Below are 16,084 nucleotides of genomic sequence, written 5' to 3' on the forward strand. Positions count from 1 at the left end.
GTATACGGTGGTTTCAGATTCTTTATATTATTTTATTTTTTCACGGGTTTTGAGCAAGAGGTTCCATTTTTACTAACATTTAATATCATCAGTGTTCAGTGTGTTACAATAGATGTCACGAATGTGGTGATCGTTAACACAACTGCTACTCAATTTAGAAATGAATTCTTTATATTTGTATAATTCTAAGAAGTTGCGTAAAAAGCCAATTATGATAGATAGATAGATAGATAGATAGATAGATAGATAGATAGATAGATAGATAGATAGATAGATAGATAGATACTTTATTAATCCCCAAGGGGAAATTCGCATTATTCAAATTATGCACCCTAGGCATAGTGTTAAGATAATAAAATAGGCACTTTATACATTCTCGGCTGGCTACAAAACTTATTCATACTTTACAGTAGTTTTGTTACTGTAATAATTGTATGCTTACCTTTTCAGGTACCGTCTTTTTAATTATTTTCCATCTGATAGATGCCCATATAAATTGAGCATTGAATGGTTACGTTTAATGTTTATTTTAGCTTTTGGCACAACAACATCAAAAGTGAAATTGCAGAAGCACAACATTTGTCAGCATTATTTATCCAGGAAAAGTGTTTACTTTGGTGAAACAGGAAGAGGGTATCTTCATCCTCATTCTGTCAACTGGCACGTAAAGTGGAAATGATACGTCACACCTCTTAAGAGACAGCTGGAGCAAGCAAAAGAAAGGAGAAACATGTGTCATTTTAGACTGTATCGAACTGTTTTGTTAAAAAAAAAAATCTGCTGAAATTTGGATAGTATCTTCTTGTCAGCTGGCAGTTTCTAATATTCAGGCATTTTTCCAGGCATTCACTTATAATGCCAGCTCCACTGCAGTCCTTTTAAGTCTGTATACTGACAGGGTTTATCCTTGGATCAACAGTGCATGATTCATTTCCTGAAAAAGATGCTCATCTTCATCTACTCATCACCTCCACACATCCCACTGACAGCACAGAAAGCTGCATCCCCAGTGGCAAAGACACGGAGCTGGCTGGCAGATCTACTCTGTCAGTGTAATTGTAGATTTGTTAAAATGGTGAAAATTGCACTCTACTGTTGGTAACTAAGTACCACTTTACATATTACAAACTGTAAACAAGCCAAGAGTATGCATTTTCTGGAACTGTCCTTGCTGAAGATGATTGTGTAGATCTGTTTGGGTATCTTTTTGGACACCTTGTGTATTCATATAGCCAGAAATCTGGCAGGAAGCTCATTTTATATCATGGAGTGTGGGAGGGAATAAAACGCCTGTACTGGAATGTACATTAGGTTTTGTATTCACTTGGCACATTTTGTTACTGCCATGATTCATTTAAGACTGGTTATTTAAATGAAACTCTACTTAGGGGCTCCATCCTGTATTCAGAGTGTTGAAGTTGAATACATCACCCAAATTTTCAGTCTTTCTGCTACCTTCAGAAATATCTTTCCACTGAGAATAATGACTTTTTAGATACGGGTGGTATTTTCGTGAGAGATTTCAAAAACACATTAGCGGACATCTTTCCTTAGCTATTAGTTGCTTTATACGTATACTATCTATTTACAGTATATATGAACTACACCTTGTACCACCAAATTTTAATTAATTAATATTGAAAATGATTCTCTGTTTATGTCCTAATAAAGGTTTTTGTTTCCTGTCTGCACATTCAGGAGGTAAAGTCAGCCTGCTGCAGTGAAGTGTGTGAAATACATTTTAAAATTAGGCTCTGAACGAGATGAATATAAAATATTTTTGACCTTGTGTACAGCAGAGCAAAAATACAGTACTCCTTTAAAATTAAGTTTAACCAAACTTAGATTTAGAGTAAACGCTGCAGTAGTAGAATTACGCTAACCTTGTAGTGTTTGATCGTTCTGGTTATGGGCTAGTCCAGTAAAGTACTTGAAGCTTTTAAGTCTGCGCTGAAGCGCTAGCTTGACATATTCCAGTATGTTTTTCTCAGTCATATTCTGATAAACACATTAGTTTATTTTTCCCCTTTATGCTTTTAACACAATACAATGTGAAAAACTCTAAGTGGTGGGTACTTTTGACATGTTGGATATTCTTGTTTATTTTGGAGATGCAGGAATAAATAGTGGCTGGTAGTAGTATTGTATCATTCAGCAAGTTTTGCTGTCCAACCAAAACTGAAGAAATAAATAATTGGAGTATATTATTTTAAAAAAATCAAACAATTTTTTCATTCCAAAAAACCTTTAGAAGTACAGTAGTCGGAGGTTGTTGAGATTTTATTTCTAAACAGTACTTTGAATCTGAGATGATGGGTATGGTTTCAGCATTCAAGCTGTAATATTGCCAAGCTGGGTAGTCGTCATTTTCATTTTGCTTTTCGCGGTTACAGTCATGGTGGCTACGTTATCCCAAAGTGCTCCTGGTGAATTCCCAGTAGATCAGTGGAGAGATGTCTGCCCCTTCTGTATCCATTAGTTTACACCTTATTTTTTTTCCCCCCTTGGAGCCATGTTAAAAAGAGTTATTTTGCGTAACTTGCTTATTATTAACGAAAATGTGAGCAGTTAAAAATGTTATATTACTACTTAGATGACAGAGGTTAAATTTTAGTTTGCAGCAGTGTTTGTTCTTTTTATTGTAAACTGAATACAATCAAAAAAACTAATTTTCATTTTTGGACTGAAGGGGTTACTATTACACTTAATTAAATAAACATTTGTATATATTCAAAGAAACGTGTCTGTAAAGAATTAGGAGACAAGAAATGTAATGAAGCAGAGAGTTATGTATTGATCACCAGATACTAAGATGGTCAGACATTGCAAATTTGTGTCTATTTCCTTTTTTAGCTTACTGTAACTGTACTTCCTATTTTAACGTTAACATAACATTGAGGAGCATTTCTTTTACTGTATACTGATAATTTCCTTTGTTTAGGGAATCTGGCGTATTCCAGTAGATGAAATTGACCGTCCAGGAAGCTTTGCATCGCATATGAATCGCTCCATTGTTCTCTTACTGGAGGTTTTGTCTCAGCTAAAGGACCATAACACTCTTCTCAAAGTGTCTTGCTTGCTTCAGAGGACTCCAGACCAAGGAAAGTAAGTACTAATGAAGTAGTAAGTAAATGTTAGTCTTGTTATAGAATATAATATAATAAAATAAAGCGGCATAAATTTTATTTTAATTTTAAATGAGACAAATATTTCATTATTTAAGCAGTGAACTTTAAATTGTACCTGGAGTTGCCAATGTACAGTAGATGTCACAAAGAAGAACTCTGGAAAGAGAGTGATGGCCTGTTACTTCTCATTAATGTGTATTGTGCTTAGATGTGGTATTGAGTATTATTAAAAATTCAGAGATAAAAAGCTAGGAAAAGCACAGTTGTTGCAAATGGTATTAACATACAGTATGTGTTTATAAAGTTGTGAATTATTAAGTAGTTCTTACTGACATATCTTCATCAAAAATAGAAATTAGATTATGTAAATTGTGTAGTACTTTTTAAACTGTTGAATATACTTTTCTTTTTTTTTTAACTTCCTGCTGGCTGGGGCCCTTAACCTTTTTTTTCTCTTCCATTTCCTTCTTTTCTCTCCAGAAAATATTTGCGTGATGTGGATCGCCAGGTTCTTGCTAAGCAAGCTTATTTCTTCACTGTGAAAGTCCTGCATGACTCCCTGAACAAATTAACTGGGGTAATTAAATATTGTATTATATTCTGTTGCTTCTCCTCAGATTCTCATGCTGAGAAAGTCAACGTGTTTTCTTTTGTTTGAATGTACACCTGGTGCTCACAGTTAATTGGATTGAGTAAAAGTATTGTTCACCAAGGATAAAGTGTGATTCTCCTGTAAACTGCTTTTGCATTGTAAAACTAAAAAGACACAATGGATAGAAATATTTTTTAAATGGGATATATATATGTTAATAGCAAAGGATTCCTCTATCCTTTATGTATACCACTTATCCAATTCATGGTCTTGGAAGTCTCCAACCTATTTCAGCATCACTGAGCACAAAAAGGGAACCAAATCTGATTTGGGCACATAGACAATACAGTAACCTATACTGTGGGACCAGTGTCCAGTTAACACAGAACCGGCATATCAGAAGAAAACCATTATAAGAATATCCAAACTCCATGCTGGCTGTATCAGGACCCACTAAACATTGCATCCAATGTGTCTTAAATTTGCAGCAGCTTATTAACATTATAGTTCTTTTTGGAGAAGTGAGATTTAGCTTAAAGTTCAAGTAAAAGAAAAGTAGTATAAAAATAATACACTTGAATGTTTTTTCAGTCATTTATCAACATTGTCACTGGTTAACAGTCATTTTTTTGTCGATATCCAGGTTAGCCAGTTGTCCCCCCAAATGTTTTCCTTCCACTCTTCATGCTCTTGAAGATCATTTGGGGTGAGACCCAAACCTTCATTTTATTGAGCGCCATCCTTAATCAGGACTTCCCCCAGGTCTCATCCCCCTTCCATCTTGTTCTTGGTGCACCTCTTCATCGAAACACCCAAAATGTAGCTCGTTTCACCTTTACAAAACACGTATTGCCTCTACACAACTGCTTTCATACTTTTCTCACTCCACACACCCACTTGATCATTCTCATTTTTGTTCTATTCAGCTTTGCCTCCTGTTCTTCCTTCACTGGTCACATCTCATTTCCACAGAACATACTTCTCCTCACCCAGCTCTCCTACACCTACTACATCAGCATTCTGCACCTCTCTCGCACACTTTCTGCAAACAAAGGATACGCTTGGCTCCTTTTTTATGTGCTCACTTCTGACAAGCCACGCATTGGAGTCTGTTTCTCCTGACACCACACAGATACACCATATTTACGGTAATTGCTACAGTCCTAAATAATAGTTAATTGATCCTCAAAATCTTGAGCATCTTCCATGTAAAAGTGAGAGAAATCTTTAATGGTAATAAAGGTTTCTTCTGTGTGAAACTCTGGGTCCTGCAATGACAACTGGAGTAAGCAAGCATAGAAAGTACAGTAGATGGGTGAATGAGTACATACTGTACCTTACCCTTAATCACCAGAAGGCAGCTTTTTAAAAATATTGCTGTGTGTTTTATACACGTTACTCTGTCGTTCTTAGGTAATCATTTGGTGTCTGCAGTTGTGTAATGGTTAGTTTTGATTATCCGCCTGGACATTGTCTATGTCTGTGTCAGGTCACTTCCTCCACAACCCAAAGATGTGCAATTTTTTTTTTTTAATAAACTGTTCTGTATAATGTGGCTCACCAAACTGACAAAGATGGATGCAGGATTTTGTCCTGCAAGTGACTGGTGTCTCATGCAAGGTTCTCGATTCCACAAAGCAGTTTTATAAAATGGATGTGTGAATGGTCAGATCTTTAGTCAAAGATGTACTGTGTTTGCACTCACTGAGACCCAGCATGTGTAATTATATTTAAATTATTTGTGATGAAATGTTTTGTTTTGTTTTGTTTTTTTCTGTCTTTTGCCAATATGGCAAGGTGTCTGATCAGCCAGCTTCCCAAGACTTCCGGTCATTGATGGGCGAGATGACCACAGACGTTACCAATAAACCTAATGCGGAGGACAGTCAGCGGGTACTACCTAAAAAGTCAGCATTATCTGATGGGGCTGCTCCACAAGGCTCAGAAAATGGTCCTAAAAATGTATCTAGCTGTCATTTGTCACAAGCCATGGATACTGTTGAACAACAAGGAGAAAGACGTGCAAGAGAAGAGAGCACTCGACCAGGTTCAGTAGAACCTATGGACTTGGGTGGCAACCTTTGGGTGGAGTCAAGCAGAACAGATGCTGTTTGCAAACCTTTGGAACTGGATTTTAACAAAGAGTCCCTTGGCACGGAAAAGGCCATAGACAACAGCAAAGCACCAGAGCTATCACTAGAAGATTTGAGTATTAGTTCCAAACAGCAGCAAGCAACCACCACAATGGGGCAGGCATCACTACCCAGCAGTGGGACAGAATTGGGCAGTATAAGGAAGCCCTGTCGCAAGAGGAAGTTACTGGAGGACACTGAATCTGGTAAAACTCTGCTTCTGGATGCATACAGAGTGTGGCAACAAGGACAGAAATTCATGACATATGACCTGGGAGAGATCGAAGAAATCATGTCGGAGACATACATGCTCATTAAACAGGTAAAAAAATATATATTGGTGATTTCACTTCTTAAAGTTCAAGCTCATACATTGTTTTTCATAAATTCTGAAAATGTAAGTTTAATTTCACAGACAACAGTAATAAGCATGGGGCTGTTTAACTTTATACCACTTTGGAATATAATACCTACTTTAGTTTGGAAGACATACAAAATAGTTTTTCAGTTTTTACCATGCATGGAAATATAAACACTAATAAATATGTAATTATTTTTTTAAATGTTGATTGACATGGTATTGTGGTTGTGTCATGTCAAAGGTTATAAATGAACTGTAAAAACACGTTCCAGAAGTGAAATTTGGACTTTATCCATTAATTCTTGCTGTGAACTTAACTGATTATCATTAACTTTGTGGCAGTTTTTAATCAAATCAAGTTTTGTTTGTCTTTTGTAAAAAGAAACACAAAAATGCCAAGATCAATGGTGTCCAGTTGGCATACCTACCTGTTTAATTGAGTGGATGCTGATGTAAGCGGGTTAATGTAACATTTCAAAGATATTATTCTCAGTCTCCATTCTATACTCTGGTTTGTTCAGCCTCTCATGTCCATCAGCCAGGGTTCTGAAGTTTCAGGTTTACCATTAGATCATTCTTCACTAGTACCCAACGTTTTGATGTCAATGAGTCAAATGAAATTGGGGAGCATGCACTGGTACACCCACTACACGACGAAACAACTCAGGATCCCGGTTGGCAACCCCCCAGGCAGACACGCGGTCTAGTCCCACTCTCCAGAAATGACCCTCTGTCTGCCACAGCCAGGTGTTATGTGGGCGACCCCGTGACCTGGTCCAGCCACTCGGGTCCCCAACAATGAGGATCTTACGAGCTGGATCACCGTCGGGGAAACGCGCCACATGGCCGTAGTGTCGTAACTGACGCTCCCTCACAATGCAGGTCATGTGCCCCATTTGGGACTCCATGAGCAACACAAAGTCAATCCAATGGTACCCAAGGATTTTCCGGAGAGACCCAGTACCAAAGGAGTCCAGTCTTCGTTTCAGGTCACTGGATAGCATCCATATCTCACAACCATATAGCAAGACAGGAAGCACCAGGACTCTAAAGACTTGGACCTTTGTCCTTTTTCATAGATATTGGGAGCACCACACACCCCTTACCAGCGACCTCATGACCCCCCATGCTCTCCCAATCCGTCTACTGACTTCATAGGAAGAGTCACCAGAGTCAGATGAATGTCACTGCTGAGGTAAGTAAACCTCTCGACGAGGTCGGCACTCTCTCCGCAGACAGACACACTGCTGACGGCTGTGCCTAAGAGGACGTAGGTTTTTCTCCAGGACACTCGTAAGCCCAGACACTCAGACTCCTCGTTCAGTCTCTCGAGCGCCCCATCAGAGCCTCATGGCAATGAGGAGATAAGGAAAACACCAGTTTGGCTTTTCAAACGAAAACTCAAGCTTCCCTTAAAAATAATAAAGTGAGAGGCAGTCTTAACAGGACATACCTGTCGGTTATTCTCTGTCATGCAACCTTTTTTTTTTGTTTTTGTTTAAATAGCTATAGATGTCTGCATTTGATTGTTCGATGGCCAATCTGATTTGATTTGCTTAACTCCATAATCATTCATGTATACTGTACATATTTTAATGGAGTTCACCTTAAGGCGATGCGGTAGAATCTCGGCTGGCTTGCTAACATATTTTGCAGTGCGAGTACAGTAAAGTAACCTGAAAGTTGTTTGTTCGTGTGCTGCGTATACATTAAACCTAAGTGGTTTAGCCCAAGCCATCCTTCAACATTTTGATAATAACATGATAAAAGTGTAAACTAAGTGCCAACGATGCATTTTGTATGAAAGGTTTCCAAACATGCACCAGCATGCTGCGCTCTGAAGAGGTTGTGTGGATGGAAATTAAACCCACTCATTTTTCTGCAGTTTCAAAAACGTTGAATACCTGATATGACTCATGCTCACTTAAGGAGAGACTGCTTTTTCAAGAACACTGGGGTGTTAATCTGCCCTTAAACAGTTGCCTTTTGAAAGATAAGGTTGTAAGGTTTTGTCTTGTTTTTTTTTTCTCCATCTAATACTCATCCATGGCAGTAAAGTAATGAGACAGTTTATACATGAAATATTAAGGCAAACAGTTTTCCCATGAGGCAGTGCTGTGAAGCAGTATAGTTGGAATGGCAGTGTATTTTTACATATACCCTAAACTCTTGTTGAACAGGTTTTTTTTTTCATCCGTGTTGTTTTTGACACCTACCTTTGGTGTAAAGAATAAGCCTAAATCAAAACAAGCTTGAATCATTTCCTCACACAGGCCATCTGCAGTTGTAGTCCAAGCAGCAATGGCTACATTGACTTCATTAAGGTCACAAGAACAAGGGGATGGCATGTTTCTACTGAATGTGTCTTTGGATTTCTGCTCAGAAGTCAGATTTATTCCCATGTTTTAAACCAATGTATTTCTGTTAATTGATGACCTAGTGTGTCTGTGTGACAGTATCAGACAAATGTTTTGGACAGAACACCAGTGTGTCATCCTGCAGCTAAGAAGCTGGGTCAAAAAATGAGGGAAAAAGAGTGTTGGGTAATAGTGATATGCCGAGTTTAAAGATGGCTTTTATTCTGCTTGGTGGTGTGAATAGGATTATGTACTTCATTCAGCAAGTATCTTAATTTGGCTACAGTAGTCAACTGTATAAGAGAATGACATGAATCACAATAAAATTAATTTACTTTAATTCAACAAGTACTTCACGACAAAATACACATACTTTGCTTTTTAAATGTCAGTTTGATTTCCCCCATGTGTTAATGGTTAAAATAGCACTTATACTGTATATTTATTTTCCCAAATATGTTAGTGCACATAATTTGACTTGTATAGATAAGGCCTAAACATAAAATAAAACCTTGTTTCATTATATAAAAAAATCAAACTGTTTATCTGGTTTCCATTTATTTAGACAAAATCAGCACTGCTTGGAAATTCATGTATTTTCTATCTAACTCACTGAAGTGCTTAACAAAAAGAAGACCACGTCATTAAGAACTCTAAGCAGACAATAAATAATAAAGTTGCTTGCTGACACGTGCCCTTTGGTTACACTTTAGGCAGCAGCAAGTGACATTAATACACAGCAATTGTTTAAAACATGACTGTTAAAAGCGTGAACTACTTCAATAGGTACAAACAGGTGAATGTGTAGACAATAGACTAGTTTGGTTACTGTTTTTTTTTAATAAATGTTTTTGGAAGTTCTTAATATATACTGTATATTATTAGTGAATAAACCATTACTATCCTGTAGTATTTTAGACTCCTATATATATTAAACTAATGCAATTTGAAAGAATAAGCATCAATGGATGGGTCACAGCTTTGGATACTTGAATTAATGAAATTAATTGACACACTTGTTTGTCTTCATTTTTTCCACACATTTTTTTGAAATTGACGCCGGTGTCCTCACAAGAACTCCCGAGTGTTTGTCTGATCTTCTGATTGCTAGTTTACTCTGAGAAACCCTAGGTGGCCAATTTTAAAATCTATAGTAACAATTGCTGGCTTTGCACAGCTAAACCGTCTCTGAATACCCACAGCAAGGAGCCATCAAACGGTCAAAAGGACAGCAGACACATTCTCTGTATGGACTTTCAGCTTGGGCTTTTACATTTTGTTTATAAGTGAAGTCTACAGATGCTGTTAACCTTTTTATACGTTCGAAAACAATCTTTTGGTGATGTCTGGTTGCAACTACAGAAGGTTTAGTAATTCACATAACATTTTCAGTTATAGACAATATTGTCAGAGAGTGACTTTCTGGTCCATTTCTATTTCGAGATCCATTGACACAGAAAAAATTGGCTTTGTCAGTTTGTCTTTTTTATTTTATTTTATAATTGACTAGTGCATACACCTGCATATTTTTTTTTTTGATTAAGATGTAGAATTGTTAGACGTGTCAGTTCAATAAAATCCTTAGCACAGACATCTGGCTAAAAATGCTCTTGCTAATATTCCCCTTGGTTTTTACTGAATTACATTCAATGTATAGGTTGACCTCATAAAAGTTCATATGGAAATACAGATGGTAACATTCAGAGACTCTTTAAGATTGGTAGGGTCGGCCATTTTAATGAATCCACATGTTCTGATATCGTGTTGCAGTGGATCACAGATTGTCTGTGCAGCATCAGGAGCTGGGCCAATAAACATCACTGGTCCGAAGACCACTTCATAGTCATTGATGATTCTAATAAACTCACTTTTATTGTTTGTTTGGACCCAAAGAGAAAAGACCCACACTGCTTTTTTTTTTTTTTTTTTTTTTGGAACATCTCTGTTTCTTGGCTTTGAAGAAGTGTTTTAATTGCTTCCTCTGAGTGATTTGTATAATGGTGGGACATCATTTGATAGTAAAGCAGATGTTTTATCAGTCATTATCAGCTTTGTCGCCTGCATTCTGAAACTGCCAAGTAACTTGAGCCCTTAGCTATCTAGACAGAATTATGTAATAGTGAAGCAAGAATTTGTTTAAATACAGGTGTGCATCCTGTTATATAAAAAAGCAGCTATTTTTGTTAAGGAAGTGTTTTATGTATGCAAAGCCATCCGTTTATAGTAACTTAAATTGAGAAACAAAAACCTGACCTTTTCTTCATCTATATAAGTGTTTGCTCATAGCCAGTTTAATATTTATTTGTTTGCTGCTGGTGACATTAACTTCAGCAGTATAAGAAATACTTCTTTGAAGAAATTCATCCTTTATGTTGCCATTTTAATGTTCTTGTGTTGTTTTCTTGATATTTGGTTAACATTGCTTTGTAAACCTTTTTCTTAACTAAAGAATTTTTTTTTTGTTTCTCCAACTGTAATTAGATATTTGAAGGCAGGGTTTATTTATAATCTCTGAAATATTTATGAAAGGTTACTATATACAGAGTGTGAACGTATTCATTAATTATGGCAGTACAAGTAAGGTATATGGTTTGTTATAGTTTTTTTGTATATAGTACAAATAGATGAATGGAAAAAGTTATATACCAAATAACAGACTAATTATCATAAAATACAAATATTGGACTACACCCCCTCATTGTTTTTGATGGATTGTTTCTGTTTCTTTTTTTGGCCGTGCGTTTGCTCAGTTCTGTGCTTGAACACCTACTAAATAGTTTTATTTGCTAGTAACTGCGCTGTGCGAGGTGACCGGACAATGACGTGGCTACTGTTCCTCAATGGGGTTAGATATCAGAAGTGTTAAAACCCCCCAAGACTGAACACTATTTATTTTATTTTTTTTCCTATGCACTAACAGTGTATTTTTATAATTTGGTGAATACAGGCTATGACACAAAGCAGACTTGCAACTAAAATTCTTTTCTAATTGTAATGTTTTACTTAGATGTTTGAGTATCTCTCATTGAATGTAATCAGGTATGTAAATTAAATCCTCAAAGTACATTCAGCTCAAGAGAACAAACCCATTCATAGTGAATTAACGTAACTTCAATAATGTGCAGTATGTTACTTTGCATTATAAATTCTTTTACAGAAATTGTGTTTCTGTTGGAAATTTTGTTGTCAGGTTAATATTGAGCATTTTTCAGTTTGTACGTTTTTGATGTAATATTTTTCAATTTCTTTATCTGTACATTTAGAAATGTGCCTCCCCTGCACCATTATTTGTACTCAAAAAGTGTGTACTTAACAACTAAACTTAATCCCTGAATTACTCTCTTAGTCTGTTTAAACCATTTCAGAGTTTCCAAAGCGTACCCTGTCACCATCGGGCACACAAGCCATGGGGTCACATGTAATCTCCATGCAGACCAGGTTTGACACATACAGGAATTCAAATCCAGAATGTAACATTGCAAACCATTCTGACCTCCCAGTATAGTTAATCTCTTTTCTTGTCCAGCATAAATTGTGAATTTCCCATTGGGATTAATAAAGTATCTATCTATCTATCTATCTATCTATCTATCTATCTATCTATCTATCTATCTATCTATCTATCTATCTATCTATCTATCTATCCTATCTATCCTATCTATCCTATCTATCTATCTACAAATGCTGGTCTAGGTTTGGTCCTCGGTGAAGAGCTTGTGTTATGACAGACATGAAGCCAACAGACGGATTCACAGCTTAGCCTCCTTCTACTTTACAGCAAAACCACCAACATTTTTGCTCAGTATTAGAATGCTGGTCACAACATGACAATCAATATTTGCTTTTAATTTTAAGTGTCTTTAGACATTCCTGTATGCTTTTCAGTTTTTTGACTGTTGTATAGTGTATTGTAAGTAGTTTTAAAATGCATGATGCGAGTTTAATGTGAGATTCATCACTCGGGAGAGTTCCACTGAAGTAAGCTGTAAAAATCTGCCTAATTAGGGCCAAAAATGAACAACAAACTATTCTTGAGTTGGCTTTGAGACAGTGTGTCTCAATTGCTGAAAATACCATATATATGTGAAGAAAAAAAAAACTTCGTATGAAAAAGAAACTGATAGCAACCGGAAAGACATACTTTCACATTTTATGGACATTCTCTGTCACTGTCATGCCATGTCGATAAATGACTTACTAATCTGTAATCAAGGAAGAACATTTAAATCTTTCTATTATAAAAAAAAATCCTGTGGGAGGGAATGACTAGGAGACGATACGTGATTTTCATGTTAAGATCACAGACAAGAATGGCCACGGAGCCAGGGGTTTCAGTGCATGTAAAGCGTATAAAGGACAATACGTTATAAATGAAACGTCGACGACTAAAAGATCGCATTAGCGCAAACAAAAGGAAATTAATCATCAGGACCAGGTGTAATTGAAAAAATAGCAGGACAAAGCAAGGTCAAAAATAAAAGGCAAACAGCAGAAAACAAAGTCTTTTTGCCTTCGCATCATTCAATGCACAAAACGTAGATTTACACAATAATGGACCATACGCTATGAGAATCTGTGGTCCCGCAACAGTTAAAGCAACGACAAGTTTAATTTCAAAGAAAACACAATTCAGTCATGTGTATATTTATGATCACGGAGAAGCGATCGCAACGCGAGCAGCAGAGACACGAAGTGGAAAAAGGACAGAGGCTGTTCAGGCTTTAAAATGATCAACGGGCAGCGCAAGAGCAGTTGCCCCCCCTTCACAACACGAGCAGTGTTATATGTCCTGCAAGAAAGAGATTTAACCACGCCTGGGGCTGGAAAAAAAGGACAATTATTGTTTTTACAACGTCACGCGAGATAAGGCAGTGAGCCATCATTTAAAACAAGTCTACAGACATCTAACCCAGCAGTTGTTGGATTGCTTTTGGCAGACACGCTTCATGTGCTCCCAACTCTTAAAACAACGAGATGCGACAAGCAGAACAGGCAGCTCGCTAGCAGCAGAAAGACAGCAGATGATCCAACGGTATATCCTTAGTGTGCATTCAGCCGCCCCCCACTTCACAACGTAAGCAGTTACATGTCTTGCGAGAAAGAAATGTAACCACGCAAGGGGCCGGAAATAAAGGACAAGTATTGTTTTTACAAAAGTTTTTAAAGTAAAAGTGAAAATAATGCATATGTAACAATTCCCATGAAAATAACAATCTCTTGTAAATTGTATATCCAGTAAACCAAACACAGGGGTGGGTGAGCAAAGCGAGCAGGGGGCAGAGTCCCCTAGTCATACTTAAGGACGAAATATTGCATTTTGCATAACCAAGGTCTAACATGCCTGAATCTAATCCACTCTTGCTGGTCAAAAGAGAGACTCCACACATCTTTTCCTGAACAGTAAGGTGTAATTTAGAAAGTCAACAGTGCAAGAACACCTTGGTGAACAACTGTGGCTTCTTTAGATCAAGAGGAGTGATCCAGTGGAGGTGGTTTGGACAAGCAGCAGTGTTCCTCCCAGGGCACACAGCCCATCACTACAACACTAAAGATGCATCAAGGACACTGTGGGGAGATTACAGTGGACCTCTTAACTAATCTTAGGGTCTCAAGGAAATTCAACAGGAGGAAATGGAAGCTGCTGCTAAGGTTAGGCTGAAATATTCAGTCCAGCTTGGCTTGTTAATACAGTCATCCCATCAGGAAACGGAGTGTCGGTGCTTTTCCAGAAATATGAAACATACTGAATATAAAAGCCAACAGCCACAGTCCTCTGTCTGTACTCCATTAATCTTGTTTTGTTAATTTAGGACATCTAGCTAACCAGGGTGAATCCCAGCTAATCTATAATACAGTATGAGAGTCTGTTCTTTTAAGTCTATGCAGATGATTATTTATTTATTTATAGTTTAATTACCTCAAAATATTTCAGGAGTGTAGGAACAGTATAGAGGTTTACAACTTTATCCAGCTTCTGTATTAGTTAGATACTTTAAGGGAGGGAAGCAGAGTTTTGACACTTTGAGTTTTAAAATATTGGTTTTAATAAATGACAGAGTTTAATTTATGGTGTTGGTGTCTTTGTAATTAAACCTTTGAACTGTCATAAAAATCAATAAAGCTTTTAATTGAGATTTTTTTTTGTCCCAGTGGATGTTTGGTATATTTCTCTACTTGCAAACTGAATTGTAATGTTTGAATAACGTTGAATGCTTTCTGTACTTCAGGTGGATGAAGGCACAGCTTTGGAGCAGGCTGTGAAGTTCTGTCAGATACAACTGGCCACCTCAACACAAAAACAGGTAAGAAATGTATCTGACCATCATAAAATATGAACGTGAACCTTACCTAGTACACTTGGTGTTTATTGGCATGCTGTAAAAATGTGCAAAGACTTGATAAATTCATGTTTAAAAATATTCAATCTAGTTAAAATTGTGTGTAAACTGTAAAATCTACAACAGAATTTGAAGAGGAATTAATCTGTTTTGTATTTGAAATGTATATCTATTATGGGAAACAAATATCAACTGGACTCAGCTGGTTTACATTCACAGAAATATTAAATAGATTTCCCAAATGAGGACATGGCAAAGAAAGCTTGGATTATGTACAGCATGTATAAGCCAAGTTGACACTGACCGCTTGTCTAGAGCCAAGTCAAAGTGCTCAAAAGACATTAGAATGGATTCCGTGGTCATGAGATGCTGCTTATCAATTTTTTAATTTCAACACTCACCCTTGTTGAGAATTACAGATTATGGATTCCTTTGTAATTTTTGGGGAATTAAGGTACTGGGTACAAAGAAGATGGAAGAATTCAGCAAATTCAGAATTCAAGTCTTTAGAAGTGTTTAGAAATTACTCATTTGTTCATGTATTTTAAGTGTAACATTTATGTAGACTTAAAACATACAGAAAGACTCAGTGTGATAACTGGCTGGCAGATTTGTGCCCTATTTCTACTGATATATAAAGTGTTTAGATACTAGATAGGTCAAACTAATGTTTAGTTTGACCTGCATGACTTGAAAAGTATGTGGATGTAGGCTTGAAGATGAATATGGGATAGAGCAAAGACTGGAGCATAGGAGTACAGTGCGCATAAATGGGAGTATTGACTGGGATTCTTTACTCTATTGGCTGCTTGAGGCAACTTCATAAAAAAAGCAGTGTTTGGGATGTCTTCAGCAAACAAATGAAATGGGATACTGGATACTTAAGTATTCGTTAGACATAAAATCTTTAAAAAATAAATTTGATTTCTGTCTATACTGTTGTTCTATATTATGCTACTTTGGATACTTGCCGAGTATGTAGATGGAGGTACAGACATGGCGGTAGTAGTGATCAGGAGCTGAGAGAGTTCTTCACCTTAGTTTGATATGTAAAGTTGATTGAAGGCAGTATGTGAAAGAAATTGCATAGAACTGAATGCAGAGTATGAAACCAGAAGTGGGCAATTTGAAAATTTTGCTGCAAGGTATTCTGTTACATGAAATCTTTTTCCAACT

At 36.8% G+C, this 16,084-nt stretch overlaps 1 protein-coding gene across 4 annotated transcripts in view; it reads left to right on the forward strand.

Moving 5' to 3' along the window:
- Nucleotides 1–16,084, forward strand: part of cabin1 (calcineurin binding protein 1) — a 106,660-nt gene that overhangs the window by 68,884 nt on the left and 21,692 nt on the right. For all 4 annotated transcript variants that reach the window (XM_051921338.1, XM_051921339.1, XM_051921341.1 and 1 more), the window contains 4 exons: nucleotides 2,942–3,105; nucleotides 3,609–3,705; nucleotides 5,518–6,174; nucleotides 14,798–14,872. In XM_051921338.1, coding sequence (XP_051777298.1) covers nucleotides 2,942–3,105; nucleotides 3,609–3,705; nucleotides 5,518–6,174; nucleotides 14,798–14,872 — 993 coding nt within the window. The remainder of the gene's footprint in view (nucleotides 1–2,941; nucleotides 3,106–3,608; nucleotides 3,706–5,517; nucleotides 6,175–14,797; nucleotides 14,873–16,084) is intronic.

Source organism: Erpetoichthys calabaricus, chromosome 18 (assembly GCF_900747795.2).
Source record: "Erpetoichthys calabaricus chromosome 18, fErpCal1.3, whole genome shotgun sequence".
Lineage (NCBI taxonomy): Eukaryota > Metazoa > Chordata > Cladistia > Polypteriformes > Polypteridae > Erpetoichthys > Erpetoichthys calabaricus.